This window comes from Filicampus tigris, chromosome 4 (genome assembly GCF_054856515.1).
Source record: "Filicampus tigris isolate MCC_2025a chromosome 4, RoL_Ftig_1.0, whole genome shotgun sequence".
Taxonomy (NCBI): domain Eukaryota; kingdom Metazoa; phylum Chordata; class Actinopteri; order Syngnathiformes; family Syngnathidae; genus Filicampus; species Filicampus tigris.
In genome coordinates, this window is record NC_141220.1 from 17,000,135 (window position 1) to 17,019,723 (window position 19,589).

At 42.5% G+C, this 19,589-nt stretch overlaps 1 protein-coding gene across 7 annotated transcripts in view; it reads right to left on the bottom strand.

Moving 5' to 3' along the window:
- The window catches only part of tln2b (talin 2b), a 122,637-nt gene that overhangs the window by 13,546 nt on the left and 89,502 nt on the right, over positions 1-19,589 (bottom strand). For 6 of the 7 annotated variants that reach the window (XR_015086415.1, XM_086027618.1, XM_086027619.1 and 3 more), the window contains 23 exons: positions 18,352-18,560; positions 17,283-17,402; positions 16,921-17,118; positions 16,345-16,484; positions 15,716-15,809; positions 15,309-15,398; positions 15,069-15,191; positions 13,650-13,793; positions 13,248-13,433; positions 12,982-13,122; positions 12,151-12,332; positions 10,436-10,568; positions 10,225-10,326; positions 9,944-10,114; positions 7,874-8,020; positions 6,199-6,300; positions 5,994-6,113; positions 5,300-5,446; positions 3,099-3,265; positions 2,645-2,828; positions 1,641-1,766; positions 838-954; positions 269-454 (listed from right to left, as the gene is read on the bottom strand). Coding sequence is in view for 6 of the 7 variants with exons in the window: in XM_086027618.1 (XP_085883744.1) it covers positions 269-454; positions 838-954; positions 1,641-1,766; positions 2,645-2,828; positions 3,099-3,265; positions 5,300-5,446; positions 5,994-6,113; positions 6,199-6,300; positions 7,874-8,020; positions 9,944-10,114; positions 10,225-10,326; positions 10,436-10,568; positions 12,151-12,332; positions 12,982-13,122; positions 13,248-13,433; positions 13,650-13,793; positions 15,069-15,191; positions 15,309-15,398; positions 15,716-15,809; positions 16,345-16,484; positions 16,921-17,118; positions 17,283-17,402; positions 18,352-18,560 (3,329 nt within the window). In the remaining variant the exon portion in view is untranslated. The remainder of the gene's footprint in view (positions 1-268; positions 455-837; positions 955-1,640; positions 1,767-2,644; positions 2,829-3,098; positions 3,266-5,299; positions 5,447-5,993; positions 6,114-6,198; positions 6,301-7,873; positions 8,021-9,943; positions 10,115-10,224; positions 10,327-10,435; positions 10,569-12,150; positions 12,333-12,981; positions 13,123-13,247; positions 13,434-13,649; positions 13,794-15,068; positions 15,192-15,308; positions 15,399-15,715; positions 15,810-16,344; positions 16,485-16,920; positions 17,119-17,282; positions 17,403-18,351; positions 18,561-19,589) is intronic. The other variant, XM_086027622.1, reaches the window with a different exon arrangement.

Genomic DNA, 19,589 nt, shown 5'->3' on the forward strand with positions numbered 1-19,589 from the left:
AATCACAACTAATATTTTACGGCACTTTTCAGCATATCATTGCCTTTGCATTTTTTTTTAATTATTTCTTAAAGAGTAATTTACCCATAAGAAGATGATGTACATGTTTTGTACCTGGATTCAATCTGTAGTAAATCAAAATTGTTGATATACAGTACAATACATTTTGCATATGATATCAATAGTTTAGACTCAAGCAGCCAACTGGTCCTGCAGTGGTGTGTGCCTGTGTGTCTCTGTGTGTATAAGGTCGCATTTGGATAAGAACCTTGCAGGCTGTCATCATATCAGAAATAGCTTTGCGGCTCAGGTTGGCCGTGGCGATCACGTCTTCTTGCTGAGCAGAATTGCCCGCTGCTACGGCTTTGGCCGTCGCCATGGTGATGCCCTTTGTCATGCGGATAAACTCCTCAGGTGTGGTGGACTTGTCCGGGACGTCCTTCGACAGGAACACCTGCGATAGAGACGCGTCATACACATGGCAGTGAGGATCACAAATGCTCCCGTGTAAAGCAGCAAAAATAAAAAAACGCACACAGAAGATAGGCGTGAAAGTGAAAGTTACAAGCTCGCTCTGAGGCTCGTGGCATTATGATAAGAATTCGTGGAAATGTAAAATTCTCATCTTGCCCTCACAGTCTCCAGCTTTATCCCATGATAAGATTTGTAAAAATCCCACAACGGATGTAAGCAATAGAGCCGGATAAAGAGAGCAGAGGAGTCGTTTGGTTCCGAATAATAGACATAAATATCCCTGACCCTCTTTAAGGCCGATTCAGTGCGGGGCCACGTTTCATCACCCTAAAATAATACATCCGGCCTGTCAGGCAGTCTTACTGTCAGCTCCTGCTTGATGAACTCAATGGTGGCCTCCAGTGCCCTCGTCCCGCGAGTGGCTTCATCCTCCACTGCCTTCACCGTTTTGAGAAGAGATGTCACGTTGGTGACCATGACCTGTCAAATAAAGCCAGTCAACTGGATGAGGCTTGCTGTCAAACCAGGAGGTGGAGCTCTTTCTCCTTAAATCTAAAACAGACGTTACATACAAATACAAGTGCTCATTAAAAACGAATGTTTATTTTTTATTTTTTTTTAGGAGTTGAAGGTGCTTATTTGATTATAATTGCACAGCTGATAAAGACAGAGAAAACACATTCATTACTTCAATGATACCCAATTTGGAAGAAATGAACATTTCCTCATGCTGATATATTTTACACAAGGCTCCTTCTGCATTCCGCAACAGGAGCTTTACAAGATAAGTAATGTGAGCAAATAAATGCACAGCAGGACTTTCAGACGGTCCCATGTTTGGGGTGCAGGGGGGGTGAGGGTCACCATATGCTGTTGGAACAGAAACAATCTGTCAATGGAACCAAGACTCTGGGTGGCCCCCATTCCATTTAAATGAAAATGCACTACAAACCATATGCAGCAGTTAAAGTTACATGAGGTTTATTTGTATGATAGCTGTGAGGAAGACAAATACTGCGCATCCGCTGAGAAAGTTTCTTGCCTGAGTTGTTGAATGCACTGATAGCAACTGTGAGAATATTGAAAGACGACTTTAACAGTTTTGTAATGGTGAATACGAGCAAGAGATAAGGCGGCCATGTTCTCGACTGGCCTACACCTTTTACCTTAGCGGCGCCTTTTAGCTGATACATGGACGGGTCGTCGGCAGGCTTGCCTGCGGCACACTTGGTGGCGCTGATGAGTTCGGCCAGGGCCTTGGCCACGTCGCGCACTGCGTTGATCAGAACCACCTGAGGAGATGAAGCTGGGATCAATAAACCACAACGCTGTGAGCTCAGGCTCATCAGCGCTAGCCTGGGGAGAGGATTTCTTCGTGTAGCATTCATCACTCCCTTCCAGTCATGATATGCTGGGTGGGAGGGATGAAGTTGTATGTCAATGGCTTATATGGACTCTTGACAGACTCTTGCCTTGCCCTTCTTCTTGATTAGTCCGATTGCATTTTGTTAGTTTAATCAAGTTTGTCTATTGTCTGTTTTCTGTCGATCAGCTCCTCAAATAGCTCTGTCTTATTTTCTTGATGGGTTTGACCCTATTCGATTCATTGAGCCAGGATTGTCCGTTGTCTCTTGCAGTGCCAAAGCATGTCCTTTTGGAGGAGTCTTGAGTGTATTTAGTTCTTTTAACAAGGCTTATCAGTTGCCTGTTTCCTTACCTATCAGCCCCTTTCCTGTCATTGTCTCCCACCTGTGTCTTTGTTTTTATGCTTTGTTTTTTAGTAGCTCTTTTAATGAGTTTTTCTAGTTATATGAGCCTATCTATTAGCTCCTTGCCAGGCCGTGTCTCCCCAATTGGGTCTCATTTTTGTTTGCGTGCCCTTGGGGCATTCATCTGTCACTGGTTGAGTCTGAGTGTCTTTTTTTTTTTTTAACCACATTTGCCAGTTGTCTCTTTACTTGCATAATCTCCCTGCCTGTCCTTGTATTGCTCATCTGTATTGGGATGAATGAGAGTGTTTTTTTTTTTAAACCATGTTTGCTAGTTGTCTGTGTCCTTGCCTGAAGCATTAGATTCAGGTGCAGAACAAAAATCATAGGACATTAGCTTTCCTATGACATATTTGTGCAATGATATCAAATGAGGAAAATCGACATGCTTTCCAGGTCACCTGTGTCTCGGGGTCCTCGGAGCCCATGCTCGTCGCTCCCAATTTGACCACCTCCGTGAGCTGGGTGATGGTCTTAGCTGAGGACTGTGCAGCCTGGGCCAACTTCTCCTGGCTGGATGCGGCCCCAGCCACCAGAAGCTTGGTGTCCTCTACAAGGGCCTTGGCTGTCTTCAAAATGCTTTCCCTGGGAGAAGAGGTGCAGTGTGTCACTATCAGCACTTTCATTACATTCAGGAATAGGCTCTTTGAAGTGAGGGTGAGATTTTTGGTCAGCAACATCCGTTGTCTGTTTACTTTGGGCGCTCTGCTTCTCCTGAGTGAGTCACTCACAAAATAGAGAACTGGCATTTTCAGAGAAAACAACAGCAGATACAATCTCTTTGTTTGAGTCCACTTACAAAATGTACTATGTGTCCTTATTTGTATGATGAATGTGTGCTAAGGTCACAGACACCTGTGGTCAGCAAAGGACTCCTCATTCTCAGGGTTCAGTGTTCCTGCCGAGGCGAACATGATGGTCGTGTCCAGGTCAGCGATGATGCCAGAAACAGCGCTTGCTGCTGTGATACATGCCTGGGTGCCTTTGTTGCCCGCCTGCAGCGCTGACAGTACCAATGACACCTGCAACCCGAAAAGCATTGCATAACTGCAGAACAATCATAGAACAATTCATTCGACACTCATTATTACATTTCCACAGTTTAGTTCAGTCTGACGCTAAGGCTGTGGCAGAAGAAAATGCGCCTCTATCCATCTGTCCAGCCATCGATCTCTCGATCTATGTGTGACACATGCGTCATTTAAAAATAATGTCAACCTAATAGTATAGTTATCTATTCTGTAAAAGCTTTTATTTTGTGATCAATATCCGCTTTTAAACTTTTAGAACAAGCAAGAGGGAACATACAGTAGGTAATGAGGGATTAGTACTAATAACCCATTTAAAATGACTTTTTTTGGGGGGGGGGGTGATTTTTACCTGAACACCTCTTCGACAGTGACAATCAAAATTAAAAAGTTGTTTTAGTAAAGACAACTTTTGTAGGGTTCTTCTATTGAATCTCATTAAATGCATGTGATGAATGTACAGTTGCTTGGTGGGCTGACGTATTGACAATAAGTTACTCGTGTGTGAATTGCACAAAGTTTGTGATTTAAGTGGTTTTAGCTTCACAGATTTTATATGATGACTGATGGAGCTCCAACTATTTAGCAAATGCTTAAGATAAGTGTTCCAGCTGGATAGACGGCAGAAGACGTGAGTAAGGAATGGATGCAAGGATAAGCATGCCTTAAATCGGGGCCCACTACAATCAAAGCAATTTGATGAGCCAGACTCTCTCAGAAGCCAGCGAGAGCCCCGAGAAGATCCCTTGAACGAGGCACAAGATTCACATCAGCAAGTGTGAAACCTCAAATTAATCAAGTAGGGTAAGTGCGTTGAATGAAATCACAGTCTTCTAGTGGAATAGAATTACCAATGTTTTACTGGCATAGTTCGTCATTGCCAGGGTCACAGCAGGGACACAATAGAATTACTATTCAGGAGAGCTTTGCTTTCATGACCTGCATTACCTGTGCGGTAAAATCCTTTATTATCACCCAAAATAACATATCACATTTATATTCTACTAACCTTTTACAAGTTTAAGACCACATTTATTACATTTATCATTTGTCAGATGATATAAAGAGCAGACAGTTTTACATGAAGCATCAGCAATAACAAAGTAAACCATATCCATTCACTACCAGATCGAGTTTCATTGAATCCAGAGAAGCGGAAACTCAGCCAAGGGGGAACCTTTTACTTTTCTCGCCAGATCCAGAAAACCACAGAACAAAAAAATGGGGATCCCGATAAACAAGATGTATCAGAATCAAACAAATTTTGTTTTTGATTGACCCATTCAGAGAGGTCTTCAATGTACAATATCTAGTATTTAAATTTTCAGTGGTCTACAACTGACTTAATATGGGTTTACACAACGAGTCTTCAGTCTCACACCAAAAACTGCACGTCTGAAGGAAGTTTTGGAGTTTTACTGGAGTCACAGCGCAGTCCTGTCATCTCGATCGTTTCGAGTAAGGTGGCAATTTCAGCTGTTTTAGATCAGTCTTTTCCTAGTCTTGGCCTGATGACAATATCAAACATGTTTGATATTATCACAAAAATTTCAGTCTTTATGGTGACATGACACAACCAACAACCAATAGATGAGCTCGGACACAAACGGAAACAGGAAACTTTGCATACAATCATGAGAGTGCCATGGATGAAAGGGAAACACGGGCAAAAACGCAACTGAGCATGATGGGAAAAAATTGCACAGTTGGAAAAAAAAAGCTTAAAATATCTAGTTGCAGTCTTGTAAATGTGACCCTGCAAAATTGACAGTCTGTTTAAAATCTCAGTCTGAAACTAGGCGGTGACTTCAAACTCTATAACTTGTCTTTAATTGTGAGCAGGTGTGAGACGACAGTTTTCCAAGGGTCTTTTTCCAAATCTACTCAAAGTCTCCTGATGTAGCTTTACCGTATCTTAGCTACATGAGCGGTACAAAATATTTAAACCCCCTTTATGCATAGTGCTATCAACTCAAACAGTAAAACAGTACCACTGTGAGTAAAATAGATACTAGACCAGCGTGGTACCTTCTCAGTGACTGCACGTGCACACTCGATGAGCTCCCTTTTGGAGAAGCTGTCTGTCGGGCTGAGCTGCAAGGCTCCAGCTTTCTGGACCAGGTAGATACAGCCGTGACCCAGCTCTTGCACGCGTGTTTTGATCTGGAAGCCAACCTGAAAGCAGAACCACTCATTGGTTCCCAAACAATCATCTGCTGAACGTTTCTTTTACCCAGCAGATGGAAAAAGAAGTACGTAGAACACTCTGTAAAGAAAGCATTTCATTTGTAGGCTGCGATACATGGGTGGGTGGGTGCTCTTTTATAAGCATCACTATAGGCTTTTAGACTTGTCAAGGCAATGTGTCGCTATGGTAACCAGCAGGGCTTGCAGCAGCCTGTAATGTACAAGTTACTGATAAGAGCTGTGTACTTATTAGCGTGATGTTCCCATACATAGCTTTCCTGCAAACAGAGGAAACTTTAAGAAATGACTGTGTGGGTGCTCAGAGTGACAGATGCGGCAGGGCTAGCTTTGACTTTGATCTCAAAGATGGAGAGTGGTATCACAGAGCAAAAAAGCTGCCTTAATCAGTGTCTGAGCAAACACATCTGAAAGCATTTTGAGTCCAAAGAGCTGCGATTCAAAAGTGATATTTCAGAGGAAAACTCTCATAAGCTACCCGCAACTTTCTTTGGAGAGACAGAACATGCCCTCTGACCTCTTCATGCTCTGCTGTGGCTGCAGCCAGGCGTCCTTGGTGTGCAAGCTGCCCATAGTCCACAGTCGCCTGAGAGGCGAGGCCGCCAAGCTCTTCGGGGCAGGTCACGGATTTGGTCATCTAGTCAGAGCGAGAGGGAGGGAGCCTCATTAGCTACTGAACGTCTTTGAAGCTACAAAATGACCAAAATGGAAAAGGCACTCACCATCTCTTGTGCCGTGATGGCAATGGCCTTGGAGAACTTCACCATGGTTGTCTGGTAGTCCACAAAGGAACCCTCAGGTTCAGGAGGTGTTCCTTCATCCAGCTATGAAGATCAAGCATGTCATTAGTTTCATTAAGACAAATCACATGGTTCATTTCTCTATTGTTATGGGTTTTCAACAAATTTGTTGTACAATCTTTTCATATCAGTACAAGGTCGGCATTATGCAGAAAAAATAAAGGTAAAACCGTATTATGAATACAGAGTGATAAAAGACCATGGGTGATCCCAGCCTAAATATTATTCATTGCACAAACTGACTTACACTTTTGTTTAACGGGACTGCATCATATTGAGAGAGAGATTTTCTATTTTGTCATTGGTGTGTACCTAAATGAGTAAAGGGCAAGTTTGTAGTTGTTTTTTATAAGAGGAAGTCAACCCCAAAATTTATCTTTACAATAATAATATTCTATGTAGCCCCACTAGTCTAAACACCGCATGCTGATTAATATTATCAGACTGCAGTGTTTAGACTTCACCTTCACATTGATATTATTATTATTGGCTAAAAAAAACGGTGGATTTTGCTGCGTAACTCATCTTCCACAAACACAATATTAGTCGGAATGCCGTGTTTAGACTAGTAGAGGCACATAAAAGATATTATTGTCAAGAACATTTTTGGGCTGCCCATCCTCTTTAAGAAACCACAGTGCCCGAGGAATAACAAACTATCAGAGACAGAAGGCATGGCCAACAAGGTATCAACCATCTGTCGTGGGCACACACATAGCCGGTCACCGCACGCCTTACAGCCTCACATTGAACCTGTTAGACTGGGCTTCTGAAACTATTTTGGAATAGCCACCTTTGGAAAATAATTTAACAAATGTACATCCATTGTTTTCTAACAAGACTAGCAAATAGAAGCAGAGTGAAGGGACCTGAGGCAGCTGAGCGGATTGAGAAGCGAATTAACAACAGGTACATTTATCACTTCAAACTGATACATTTTGCTTAATAGTAACACTCTATTACGAATAGTCAAAGTCAAGCTACCAATGTAGCAGCCGTGGCTAATGTTGGCTTGTTTACGGTCCTAATGCTATCTTAGCAATTCTATTTTATTATTGCTAGCGTTGCTATTTTGCTGACGCCGGACAGCCTTCTCTGTGACTATCATTATGACACACATTCATAATTGTGCGCAATTATAATTGGCAATGTTTGAGAATCACGCTTGTGCACTATAGTGAAGTGAGGTTACGTTCAAATCTTGCGAGTGGTTTTGAAACTGCAAACACCCCCTTTAATGCAGTGCAGTTTTTCTAAAAGCACAAACTGTGACCACAAAAGTAAACATATTGTTAAATGCATCCCTCTCTATCAGAGCCAGTTAAAACAGACATCTCATATTTATGTGCATTAAATTGTGCAGCTATTGCTAATGAAGTGCGTATTGCCACTTATTAACCTCAAAGTCAACACAGTGACATGTCTCCCAGCAGGCGTGAGTAACTGTTAATATCATGATTTGCCTGAGGATTTTAAATGGTTCATCCATAGAAATAATGAGAGCCACAGACAAGGACACATTTCGAGCACACCCGCTGTGAAATTACTCGGACAAATGAGGTTGGGAATAAGAGCGCGGTGGAAATCCGCTTCTCACCCTGCCCATGGCCTCGGCGATGGACTCCACCATGCCCCCGACCATGCCCCCCTCGCTGGCCGCCTCGTTCAAAGTCACCATGATGTCATCCACCGCCTCTTTCATTAGCTGGGCTGCTTCGGAGATTGCATCGTGGGTGTGGGACGCCTGGGGATGTTGGATGATTAAAAGCAAACATTAGTATACTGTAGCTATAATTGAGCTAGAGGACTCTTTTTAGGCGATTTCCATTAAAGGTTCCAGGACGGCCTGGGCCCGTTCTGCCCTGGCCTCGCTTGGCCTGGCGTGGCCTCCGTTGCTTCTCCATTACAACAGGCACTAATGGGCTGGGGCGGGAGTGGGGCGGGATCAGCTGAACTGTGCAAGCCTCCAAAGCACACTCGCAGTGTGCGGGATTTTGCCACAGATTTCATGAGTGGCCTAGTCTCAGCCACTGGTTTTGTGGCGATTCAAAATATGAATCGCAATACCTAACCATATTTTAAATTTCATACGTGCCTGTGGTGAAATAGGCAAAGCGTGCACGATGCCGGGTCCATTTGAGCCAACGGGTCCATTCAATTAAATGAGAGCAAGTCCCATCTTTCAATATATCCCGATTTTTGCCTTTACTGTAGCTTACAGCCTCTTTCTGTTGCAAGCTATGTGTTCCTTGACTGACATTGTGCAGTGTTCAGCCGCCTTAAATTTATCCACAGGTACATATTAAATTGTAAATATGGTTAAATGCTGTTGTAAAACACAATATATTTGTGCTATATATACTGTATTTTGATGACTTGGTGGCAGTCAACTTTCTCTGCCGCTTTGCTGAAGAAAACGCTTCATCTGTCAGCCAATCAGATGACAGCCATTGTGGGCCGGTTTTTCTAGAACCAGGTTAGAAAAGGTTCTGAGGAACGGTTCCATTGTAACCGGACGGACCCGAAAAAGTGGAATGGAAAAAGCGACCACCCAGGGCGGAACCAGGATGTTTCGGGGTAGAACCAGTACAATGGAAAAGAGGCATTTGAGGCTGCTCTAATAACTATCTTCTCTAATGGACTCAAAAGTTCTACATTAGCTAAGCAGGAGATTTTTAAACACGGGGGGAAATGCAAACACTGCCAAACAAATGTAGTCCACACTGGTAATGGTAAAAATGATACACAAGTGAGACACATCTCACTTTTGCTTGGACCTCTACTTTGAACCTGTATAAACAGTCTTTCTTACGCTAAAGATAGACTAGTCCAATTACTCTAAGTGTATACTGTCTGTATCATTAGATCATGGAGGGAGAGCTGCTATACCATGACATGTTGCAATAAAACTTTGTAACAACTGAGCAAGTGACAGCTGCACATTAGACAGAAAGGACATTCATGGATTAAGAGTATCTTCGTCCTCCTCATCCCCACAGAAGCCTGCTCAAAGACATTTGATGCAGCACGGAAAACACATCAGGGCTTCTCCTGCATATAAAACTCGGAGGCGGCCATCTCTGCCTAATTTTTTGACCACATCCCGCTCTAAAAGCTCTGATATCATGGAAACTCTTATCTGACCATCAGTGGTCGGTGGATCAATCCAAATAACAATGACAATGATACAGACGTTGGTATTTGTATTGATCGATATCACTGTTGTGCTTTCGATATCTGAGTTTCTGTGTATTTATCCCAAAGAGCTATGTTTGAAATAATGTCCTGTTTTGGAATAAAGGGATGGAAATTAAAACATGTTTTTTTTTTTTTATCTGATTCAGTGATTACTCAACAAAATAAGTGACAGATTAATTGATTATTAAAATAATTGTTTGTTGCTGCCCTAATTTCTTTTGTAACCAAGCATGTCCTTAAAAGAGAGTTGCACCCTCTGCTTTTGGCTTTCCATATAGGCGAGGTGGCAATTAAGTGTTTTATGAAAAAGAAAGCATAGAAGAACAATACTTCACAGAAAAAGTGTTTGTTTGAGCCAGTGCCAGAGCCATACACACTTGTGCGTATGATCAGAATGATACCACCTATGCCTCAATCAAGCCAGGAAAAAAACCTGCGCATACATTCGGTCGATATGAATGCTTATTACCTTTGGATTGCCGCCACCTTCCTTAGCAGCGTAAAGCATCTGCAGGGCAGACTCTGACAGGGTCTTGGTCTGATCCAGAATGGTCATTTGCTGTTGGTGGTCATGCAGCTTGGAGGCCAGGCCGACTGATGCCACGATAAGTGGATCAAAGTAGCTAGCCAGCTGAGTCACCTAGGTGAAATAAGGTTAGGAGAGTCATCTGGGAAAGGATTGTGGAACAAGATGGAGCTCTATTTATCTAAATCCATAAGGGATAAAGGGATACATTAGCAGAGCTGCACCTTGTGTCCTAGCTGGGCAGCTTCACCCCTGGCGGCTGTGGAGACGGGATCAATCAGATGCCCAATCTCCTGCACGGATGAAGTCAGCTGTTCCTGCAGTGCCTAGTGAGTTACAAACACAGAGCGAATTATGGTATAAATCACAACAGAAAGACTACAGATCCCATTACGCTCTTTCTCTCAGACAAGACAGAGCTGATGGGCTGCTTACCTCCATGGAGATATCATCTCTGCAGGGCAGGGTCTGACCGACTGCAGCCAGAGAGGCTTGCTCAATGTCCCGGATACATTTATTGATGCTATCTATAGAGTAATCACACTCTTTCTGTCCAGGTGCCTTGTCCCTAGGGGGGAGAAAGTATAGGCGCTCTTGTTCCATTTCAGTGCAAATACGTGTTGACTACCTAATAAATGCATAACGTAATACAATTCAAATGAGTTAAAAAAAAAAACAATGAAAGAAAAGCGTACAAAGACATTTGCTTTTATTTTCTTTCAAAAGAATACATGTCCACTAGAAGCCGGTTAGTTGAGTGTAATGTTTAAAAAATGAAAATGAAAAATCCAGCAGCACCCGCTGGTTTATTAGAACTTTGTTTAAACCACGAGACAAGTGATGTGTGAAGACCACAAACTGAAAGGAGTTTCACATAGCCTTTTTGGAGGCCTGTCATTGGTATGGTTACCTAGCAACAGAGGATCCCAGCCGTCTGCTCTAATAAGCTAACTGGTTAGTGGCTGCACCAACACAGTCAATCAGCACCATTACCTTAAATTTGAAGTGAAATTCCTCAGACTGTTTTGATATTTCTGTAAAGAATCGCTAAGCATCAACTCCAGTCCTTAGATGCTGCGCATGGGGCTGGATAATACAACGATAGAAATCTGATCAAACTAAGTTGGGCTTCATCTTTGATAAAATGTGTTACTGTTCTAAACCCTTGTGCATAAAAGCTGTCACACAGCTGTGAAGTGCAAATGATAGGCAAAGGCAAGGAAAAATAACCTTAAAGGGGAAAATCAACCCATATTTTTTTCAAGAAAATGTTCCCAGCAGGCCCACTAGTTGAAACACGGCATTCTGATTAATTGTGCTTTTGTTTTGAGCCATTTCATGGGGGCGGCCATTTTGTCACTTCTGTCAACTGAAAATGACATCATAACTACCCAGGGCTCAGGGAACAACCAATCGCAGCTCGTCTGTTTTCTAAAGCTGAGCCGTAATTGGTCGTTACCTGAACCCTGGGTAGTTGTGATGTCATTTTCAATCGACAGAAGTGACAAAATGGCCGCCCCCAGAGATGGCTAAAAATGAGTGGATTAACTCTTATTCCACAAATGCAATATTTATCTGAATTTCTTGTTTCATTCAACTAGTGGGCTTGCATAGAACATATTCATTCATTCATTATCCATACCGCTTATCCTCACAAGGGTTGCGCGCGTGCTGGAGCCTATCCCAGCTGTCTTCGGGCAGTAGGCGGGGGACACCCCGAATTGGTTGCCAGCCAATCGCAGGGCACACAGAGACAAACATCCGCACTCACAATCACACCTAGGGGCAATTTAGAGAGTCCAATCAACTTACCATGCATGTTTTTGGAATGTGGGAGGAAACCGGAGTACCCGGAGGAAACCCACGCAGGCACGGGAAGAACATGCAAACTCCACACAGGGAGGCCGGAGCCGGGATCGAACCATAGAATATATTCTTGAAAAAATATGTTTGGGTTCACTTCCCCTTTAACCATTAGCATGATGACACATTTTACTGAGGGAAATGAGTTTGTCATGTTTTCCCTTTTGTTATATTTTGATTGGTTGTTTTGTTTTTTCAATGACCATCTCAGATTAATTTGATGCTGTTCTCATCTTGTATGATAGTCTCAGTGCATTGAATACAAAAGAAAATGGATTTGAACCGACCTGATGGAAGTGATGAGGCTCTTGATGGAGTCAGAAACTGTTCTCGAGTGGCCAGCTAGTATAGACCAAGTGGGGGGATCTTTGGGGTTGAGAACCAACGAGCGTGCCGTTTCTAAGAGGTAAGTGGAGCTATCAAGCATGGAGCGGGCGGAACGAACAATCGGCTCCTGGGCGACTGAACCCTGTGGAAAAGCCAACATTGGAGCAGGTGAAATAACAGCTCTGGTTAAAGGCTAACAGCGAGGATCCAGCTAGATTGGTATGACAGTGGTGTTAATGTTCCGGCGGGAAGATCAACTGAGCAATCGAACTCAGGGATGAGATTAGAAAGACAGCTTTACAGAGACACAGGAAGAAACACCTTCAGTCTTTATGATCCGAGGCAAAGCCTCCCTTGACAATTAGATTAACAAGATGAAGATTATAGCAGCAGTAAGGGCGTGAGTGCCGTTAAACACTGCCCTCCAACAGATTACAGCCATAAAGCTTTTAGAGGACTCTGCGAGGACTTTTCCGCTCTGATTGAAAACATAAAAATGTATCTTTGGTGATTCGTTTCTTACCATTACAAGAAAAGCGAATATCAACGGCAATTCCCGGCACATTCACATCATAAACCTTTCTGTATTGTTTCCTTTTTTTGGGGGTTATTTTTAGGGGACTTGCAGTGACATCCTCAGTACGATGTCAGTTAGTAATAGAACGTTTCTGGAAATAGAAGACTTTTTCAGACACTGAGATCCATCTTAGGCAAAAAGTGTGTGTGCGCTGCAGGAGAAGAGAAATGAAATACATTTGGCATTCTAAGCAGGCACATCAATGAATGGTTACCTCGTTGCTGATTTGAGCTGGGATACTCGCAAAATCAGGGTTGTTGGCAAAGGTAGACAAGTTTTCTACAGCCTCAAGGAGTGGAGTGGTAGCAACTCGACATTTGTTTCTGTTGTCTTCAGAAAAATCTCCATCTGAAGCCTAAAAACGAGACATTCCTTATGAACCCATGACAATTTTTCACAAGTAACTGCTGTATGGATTGACTTTTATGCAGAGAACTCCTCACGTGATGAAAAAAATTTGGTAACAAATTTACACTCAACGTTTTGATCGGTTGGGGAGTTGACCTTGATGGTCTTGACCAGGTTGGCGGTGGTGTTGGCCACCTCTTTGGCTGACTGCACAAACTGTCGCCGAGCAACAGGGTTGGAGGTCTTTGAGGAAGCAAGGCGGCAGGCGTTGCACAAAGCTGACGTGTGCTTTGCTACAATCGTTGCCGCAGATAACACCTGTCAAAACAAAGGACGTCAGGGAGCGATTTATACAATTAGAACACATTTTCCTGATTCAGTGTCAAAATCAGGGCTGGGCAAACCTTTGTGCTCATTGGTCACCAAACGGGACCATTTATAATGCGATGCTCGACAGGCTGGATGAAAGTACAGATCAGGCCGTTTGTGGCTGATACTTTGCCCAACCCTGGTCTAAAGTATGGAGTTTCCTACCTGCGAGGGACTACTAGTTGGGTCCACTAAGCTCTGACAAGCCATCTGTATGGCTTGGTGGGCCCGTGCAAACTGGATGGGGTCGACCAGCCCCTCACAGCCTGACTGACTATTGGGATCAGACACACCTACAAGATAAGAGGCCTAGAACAGAAATATGTACAAATTAGAACAAAATATCAGTTTGTTAGAAGCCTTCTAGGCCCATGTTGTCACAGTGAAGCTTTCTACTGCGTTTTTAAGCAAATTAAGTCCTATTGCCACTGAGCAGTCCAATTTAGCTCATTGATAGAGCTAGATACAATACATTAGTTAAGAGAGAATTATCACTTCCATGTGTGCGTCATTTCTTCCCATATTGAACTCAACTATACAGCGATTCCTTGCATATTTCCTGTTCAGCATTGGCAGGTTTGTTTTTGGAAACTATACTGTTATTCATGGGAAAAAAGTGGGTTTTTTTTGCATAGGGCCAAAGCAATAAAAGTATTCCTTTTTTGCCATCCGGTGGAATCTTGGTCTTGTTAATTTAATTCGTTAATCGTGTTTTTTCATCTGCATTTGAGATGTCCTGTTTTGTTGGCGGTCTTTGAATGCACCTCCTCCACAGACAAAAGTGAAACACGTATGTTTCTACTTCTCTCCCAATGCAGTAAGTGATAACCTGTGTTGACTAATGTGCGCCAATGCTAAACGTTGAATTTAACGACATCATACAATTTGTGTAATGTGCTAGTAAGCATATTTGTTTGCCCAAGTGTGATGTTGCGTCACTTTGTGCTAGCGTATTATTTAAAATAGTATAAATGAGGTACCTCATGTGAAGGTGGTATGCCTGTGTTGAATAATTTAACTACTAAATACAGCTGTCTATGCAACATTGGTTCATGATTGTGTACATGCTCGATGCATGGTGTTGATGCTTTTATGACACTCCTTTTTAAGTGTTTTGTCGACATCTTGTGGGATCTATATGCAATTACAATCCCCTTTTGTAGGGGTTTCAATTATTCACAGCAGGGTTTGGTTGCTAGCTCTGGTGAATAGTGGAGGGTTTGCTGTACTGCTTGGTGAAAACATGGCATTCCTGACATATCTGTTGAGAATAAACTACCTATATAGACAACAGAGAAGTTGAATAGAAGATTTATGTATAGCAGTTAAGCAGAAGGAAAGAAGACATTTACTTTTTTGGTCAAGGTAACTCAAATTTGCTTGAAGGTCCATTTCAGCTGGAATTGGTGCAAATGTTGCCCTTATCCCTTCCTTGTCATTTCCCCCCCATTAAAAGTACACTAGAAAGCCTTTCCTTACTAATTAGGGATTGTTTTCTACTACATTTCTAAAGTGTAGGTTTTTTTTTACACATACATTAAGTTTTGGTTAGTTTGGTTATTTTTTAAGGTGAGAAAATCTCACCTGTCCTGCTGCCTCTGTCAGCCCACAGAGGGCCTTGGACGCCACGCCGACACATTCCCCAAAAGCTACCACGTCACATGTCTTACAATGCTGAGAGATGCCTGCCATCGACTCTCCGAGGACCTATGGCACGTTGAAACATCAAAGGTTTTAAAATATGGGGTCTTCATTGATCTGCTCAGTCACCTAACACTCATACTTGTTTATACAGTAACTGAAATGCACTTTGAAGGAATCTACCTTTGAATTTTCCATGACACTCTCGATGCAGTCAAAGTAGGACAGTTCGTTGATGGGCTCACTAGGATTATCCAAGAGCCCTCTGACAGCCTATATGCACACACACGCACACAAACACACAATTTGACCATAGACACAATTCTCAGGTGTTGAATCAAATATGAAAGAAAAAAAGCACTGTAAAATGAAATTTTTGCCATAAAAGACTGGTATTCAACATGTTTTAATGTGCAGTTTTATGATCATTCTCATTCACTCGGGTAATTGAATCTAGCTTAATGCTGACTTTAAATTTCGTCTACAATGAACGATTCTGTTGATGTATCAGAATTTGGTCTGGAAGTCATTCAAGCAATCCATTTAACCTCAAGGTTGGCATACGGTGTAATGTATGGAAGGATGGCTACCTCCAACTCCCTCAAGGCATTGTCACACTCCCTTTGTCCTGCAGCCTGTTGTGTACAGAGCGTGATGAGCTGGTTGATACTCTCTGTCACCGCTCTGAAACACATAGGCAACCTTTTCACTGCAGTCACTCACACGTGCCTTCAGCTGCCCTGTTCATGCTATTCACTGCGATAGGCTAACAAAGCATTGCACAAGAACGCACGGGCATGTGCAGGAGTGACAGAATTGTCTTAGGTTTGTGGTTCAGCCTTGCTGAGCGCAGACAGCTTCCAGCCAAGGCTTACATCTTCCTAATTAGACAGAGAGAAGTCAGTCAGGCCCAAAACCCTTCGGGAGCAGCTGCCTGGCTTCTCTCCACAAGGAGGAAGATGACTCCCTGAAGCAACAATGAATGGACAAGGCCGTATTTTTAAAAAAAGTACTACAAGTTTAATTGCGTTTGGGAATCAAAGGATGGAAGACACAACTGCACAACCTAATAAAATCGTATTCAAGAGTTGTATTCAAAAATGTACACAAAGATCATTGCAAGCATATACCATATTGTAAAACACAGTATTGTTAAAAAAAAAAAAAGATTGACACTGTCAGAGAGGATACACAGTATATGATACATGCAGTAGCTCACCGTGCTGCAACTGCAAGAAGATTCTTAGCATTGGCTGCACTTGGATCTACAGACAGAGACTTGGCAGCCAGAAGAAGCTTACTGGATGCCATTGAGATGTTCTTCAGGTTACCAATAACTTGGATCTGATCGTCCCTGCTCTGCAAAGCCAACAATAAGAAAAAGGTGATTTTGGAGATGGGTCCCAAACTGTATTATACATAGTCAAATTATAGACATGGTATCAACTAATAAGTTTACTGAAAGAAACATATTTGGGGCCCCCCACCACCTGTTTCCTGTCTGAGCCTTATTAAAGCTTGAATATCATGCTACATCAGCTCCGATCCCTGAAGATATTCCCCCACTAATGAACAAAATAACCAGAACAAGAACATCACAAGATCTCATTATAGCTGGCTCTTGGGCAAAGCAATGTGCCTAAGTGAATTTGATTTATCCAATTATAAAACAAATTGAATAGTAAGTAATAAAGTGACAAAAATATGACGACTTAGGTTTCATGGATATTGGGGTGCAGTGACAATGGACTCCACACTCGACTATTCAGTGGGGTTGTACGATGATGAAACCTACTTGGGTGTGTCCTGCCATCTCAACACCAGCATCCAGGAACTCATCAAAGTCTTGGCTGAACTTTCCGGAGGCGGCGGCCAGCTGGCTGCTCGTTCCACGGGAGGAGTGAACGACCTCGCCTGCAGAGTGGTTGAGCTCAGCCGCTGTATGGTTCAGATCAGTCTGAGCTTCCTGGAATGTCTTACTGCAGGGAGGAAGCTTCAAAGACACACGAAAAGACCATCGTGTAGATGCCATTATTCGATAAACGAGTAAGTTAAGCGCAATCACCGTTGAAAAAGGAGGTAAGACCCTTTCAAGTAGATATGCTTTTCTGTCAATACGCATGAATAAAAATTCAAGAAAATTGGAGTAGGCCTCACAATTTCCACCAGCAGCTTCTTGCTGGCCTCTCCGATGCTCCTGAGAGCCATGTCAACATCTTTCTGGCCTGGCAGGCAGTTCACGCAATTATTCAGCGAGTGCGACACAGCTTTGGCCACCTGAAACACAGAACAATCAACCGTTACCGGACGACCATAAGTCATTCTAACAATGCCCCACCTAATGCAGCGTCCCTGAGCAATGCTGTGAAACATCTTAAAGGCAAATCGGGCTCACAGTGCAGAGTAATCTATGCCATTAATTTATGTAGCTGTCACAAACAAATGCCAGACAATATCTTTATTCCCTTTAGGGCCTCTGGAGAATGTTTTACTCTAGTACTCCTGAGAGAGAAACACAAGGCAGGTGATGCAGAATGAGAGTAGCTACACATGGGCGTTATAGTAATTGTTGTGGGAAGGAGACAAGCTCACAGTTCAGGGGAGATTGGAACTGATTTATTGGGATAGATCTATGATATTTGAAGGAACATACGTTTGATTGGGACTGCCATCGAAGCCAGTCAAGGCATGTTCAATATTAAAACCACAACCTCTGTGCATGAATACAATTGACTTTATATGTGGTTCCCAAGACGGAAGTTGCAGTAAAGATATATTTTCCAACAGTTAATGTTATACAAGTGACACCCAAATTGACTGTGAAACAAACAGCTGTCATAGAGTTTAGACGTTGCGCTTCAAACTGAGTGACTGTATTCGGTTATCCATAAAGGGGACATTATGTATCCTTAACAAGAAAACAATGCCAAAGCAATAAATGTCCATCACCCTGACATACTTTATCACAGCCATAGATTAAAAGGTCACTTTTAAAAATGTGACTCTCAATCCTTCTCTGTTCCATCATCTACTTCAAGAAAAGAAACGTTATTATATAACAATCTTCATTCATTGTTTGTTAATGAATTGTCCATGAAATGATGACTTTGAGTACAATTGGTACCTGTAATTACAAAATTAAAGTGACAAGTTGAAAACTTTCTGACAAACCATTTAGATGAATCATATCAATGTACAGTGTCGTATCCTCCAAGATGTTTTCTACCTGTGCAAGTCGCTGCTGACTTTCAGCATCTCCTGGATGTACCAGGGCCTGGTGGGCCTCATGGATCAGCATGGATGAGCCCTCCATGACACATTGGGCAGAGTCCAGCATTGCAGCTGCAGCCTGAGGCTCTTTAGTGCTGGCTGCGACACCTCTGGCTGCTTGTGCCAATGTCCTTAAAGCCTGCGCTGTTTCTCTGGCAGCCACACCTGTAAACAAGACAGATGCAAGAGGGAATTACAGCAAGGTCTGTTGAGGAATTGTTGCAGGAAATTTAAATATTTTGGTATGATGATACCTGGAAGTCAGAGACAGATTCAGTAGCAATGACAGATGCGCTACTGGCACAGTAGTTAATAGGTATAAATAAAATACAGAAGCTGTCCCAGGAGACCATTAGTCATCTATACAGGCATGAGGAGTGCATACACACCATTTATCCACATTATGAATTGTCTTGAGGAAACTCACTAAAGCTGGATAAGCCTGTCTACTAAATGTTGAGAATGACTCAGAATCCAGTGCTCAATTAGTGAGGGGAAGTCAAACAACACATTTTTTTGAAAGAATATGTTCTATGCAGGCCCACTAGTTGAAACACAGCATTCTGATTAACATTGTGTTTGTGGAATATGAGTTAAGCAGCTAAAATCTACCCGTTTTTATCCATCTCAGGGGGCGGCCATTTTGCCACTTACTGTCAATTGAAAATGACATTACAGTTGCTCAGGGCTCAGGCAACGACCAATCAAAGCTCACCTGTTTTCTGAAGCTGAGCCATGATTGGTCGTTACCTGAGAACTGAGCAGAAGTGACAAATTGGCCGCCCCTAGAGATGGCTAAAAACGGCTAGATTAACTGTTATTCCACAAACGCAATATTTATCAGAATGCCTTGTTTCAACCAGTGGGCCTGCATAGAAAATATTCTTTAAAAAAAATATGTTTGGGTTGACTTCCACTTTAATGATCTTTGTTTGCATTGATTGGTCTATTACCTTCCAACTGGAATATTTTATTTCTTTAGATCAAGCATATTTGATTCAAATATATAGTTCATTTTTGATGACATTCATTTATTTTTATTAACAATATTCTTGAGGGGTTAATGGGATTTACGCAAGACACATGGAAGCTTGTGTATTACTTTTAATTCCCCAAATCACGTCATTTTGCACATCTGGGGTTCGCAAAGCCACAAAAAGAACAACCCTTCGTAATAAAATGCCCTCTGTCCAA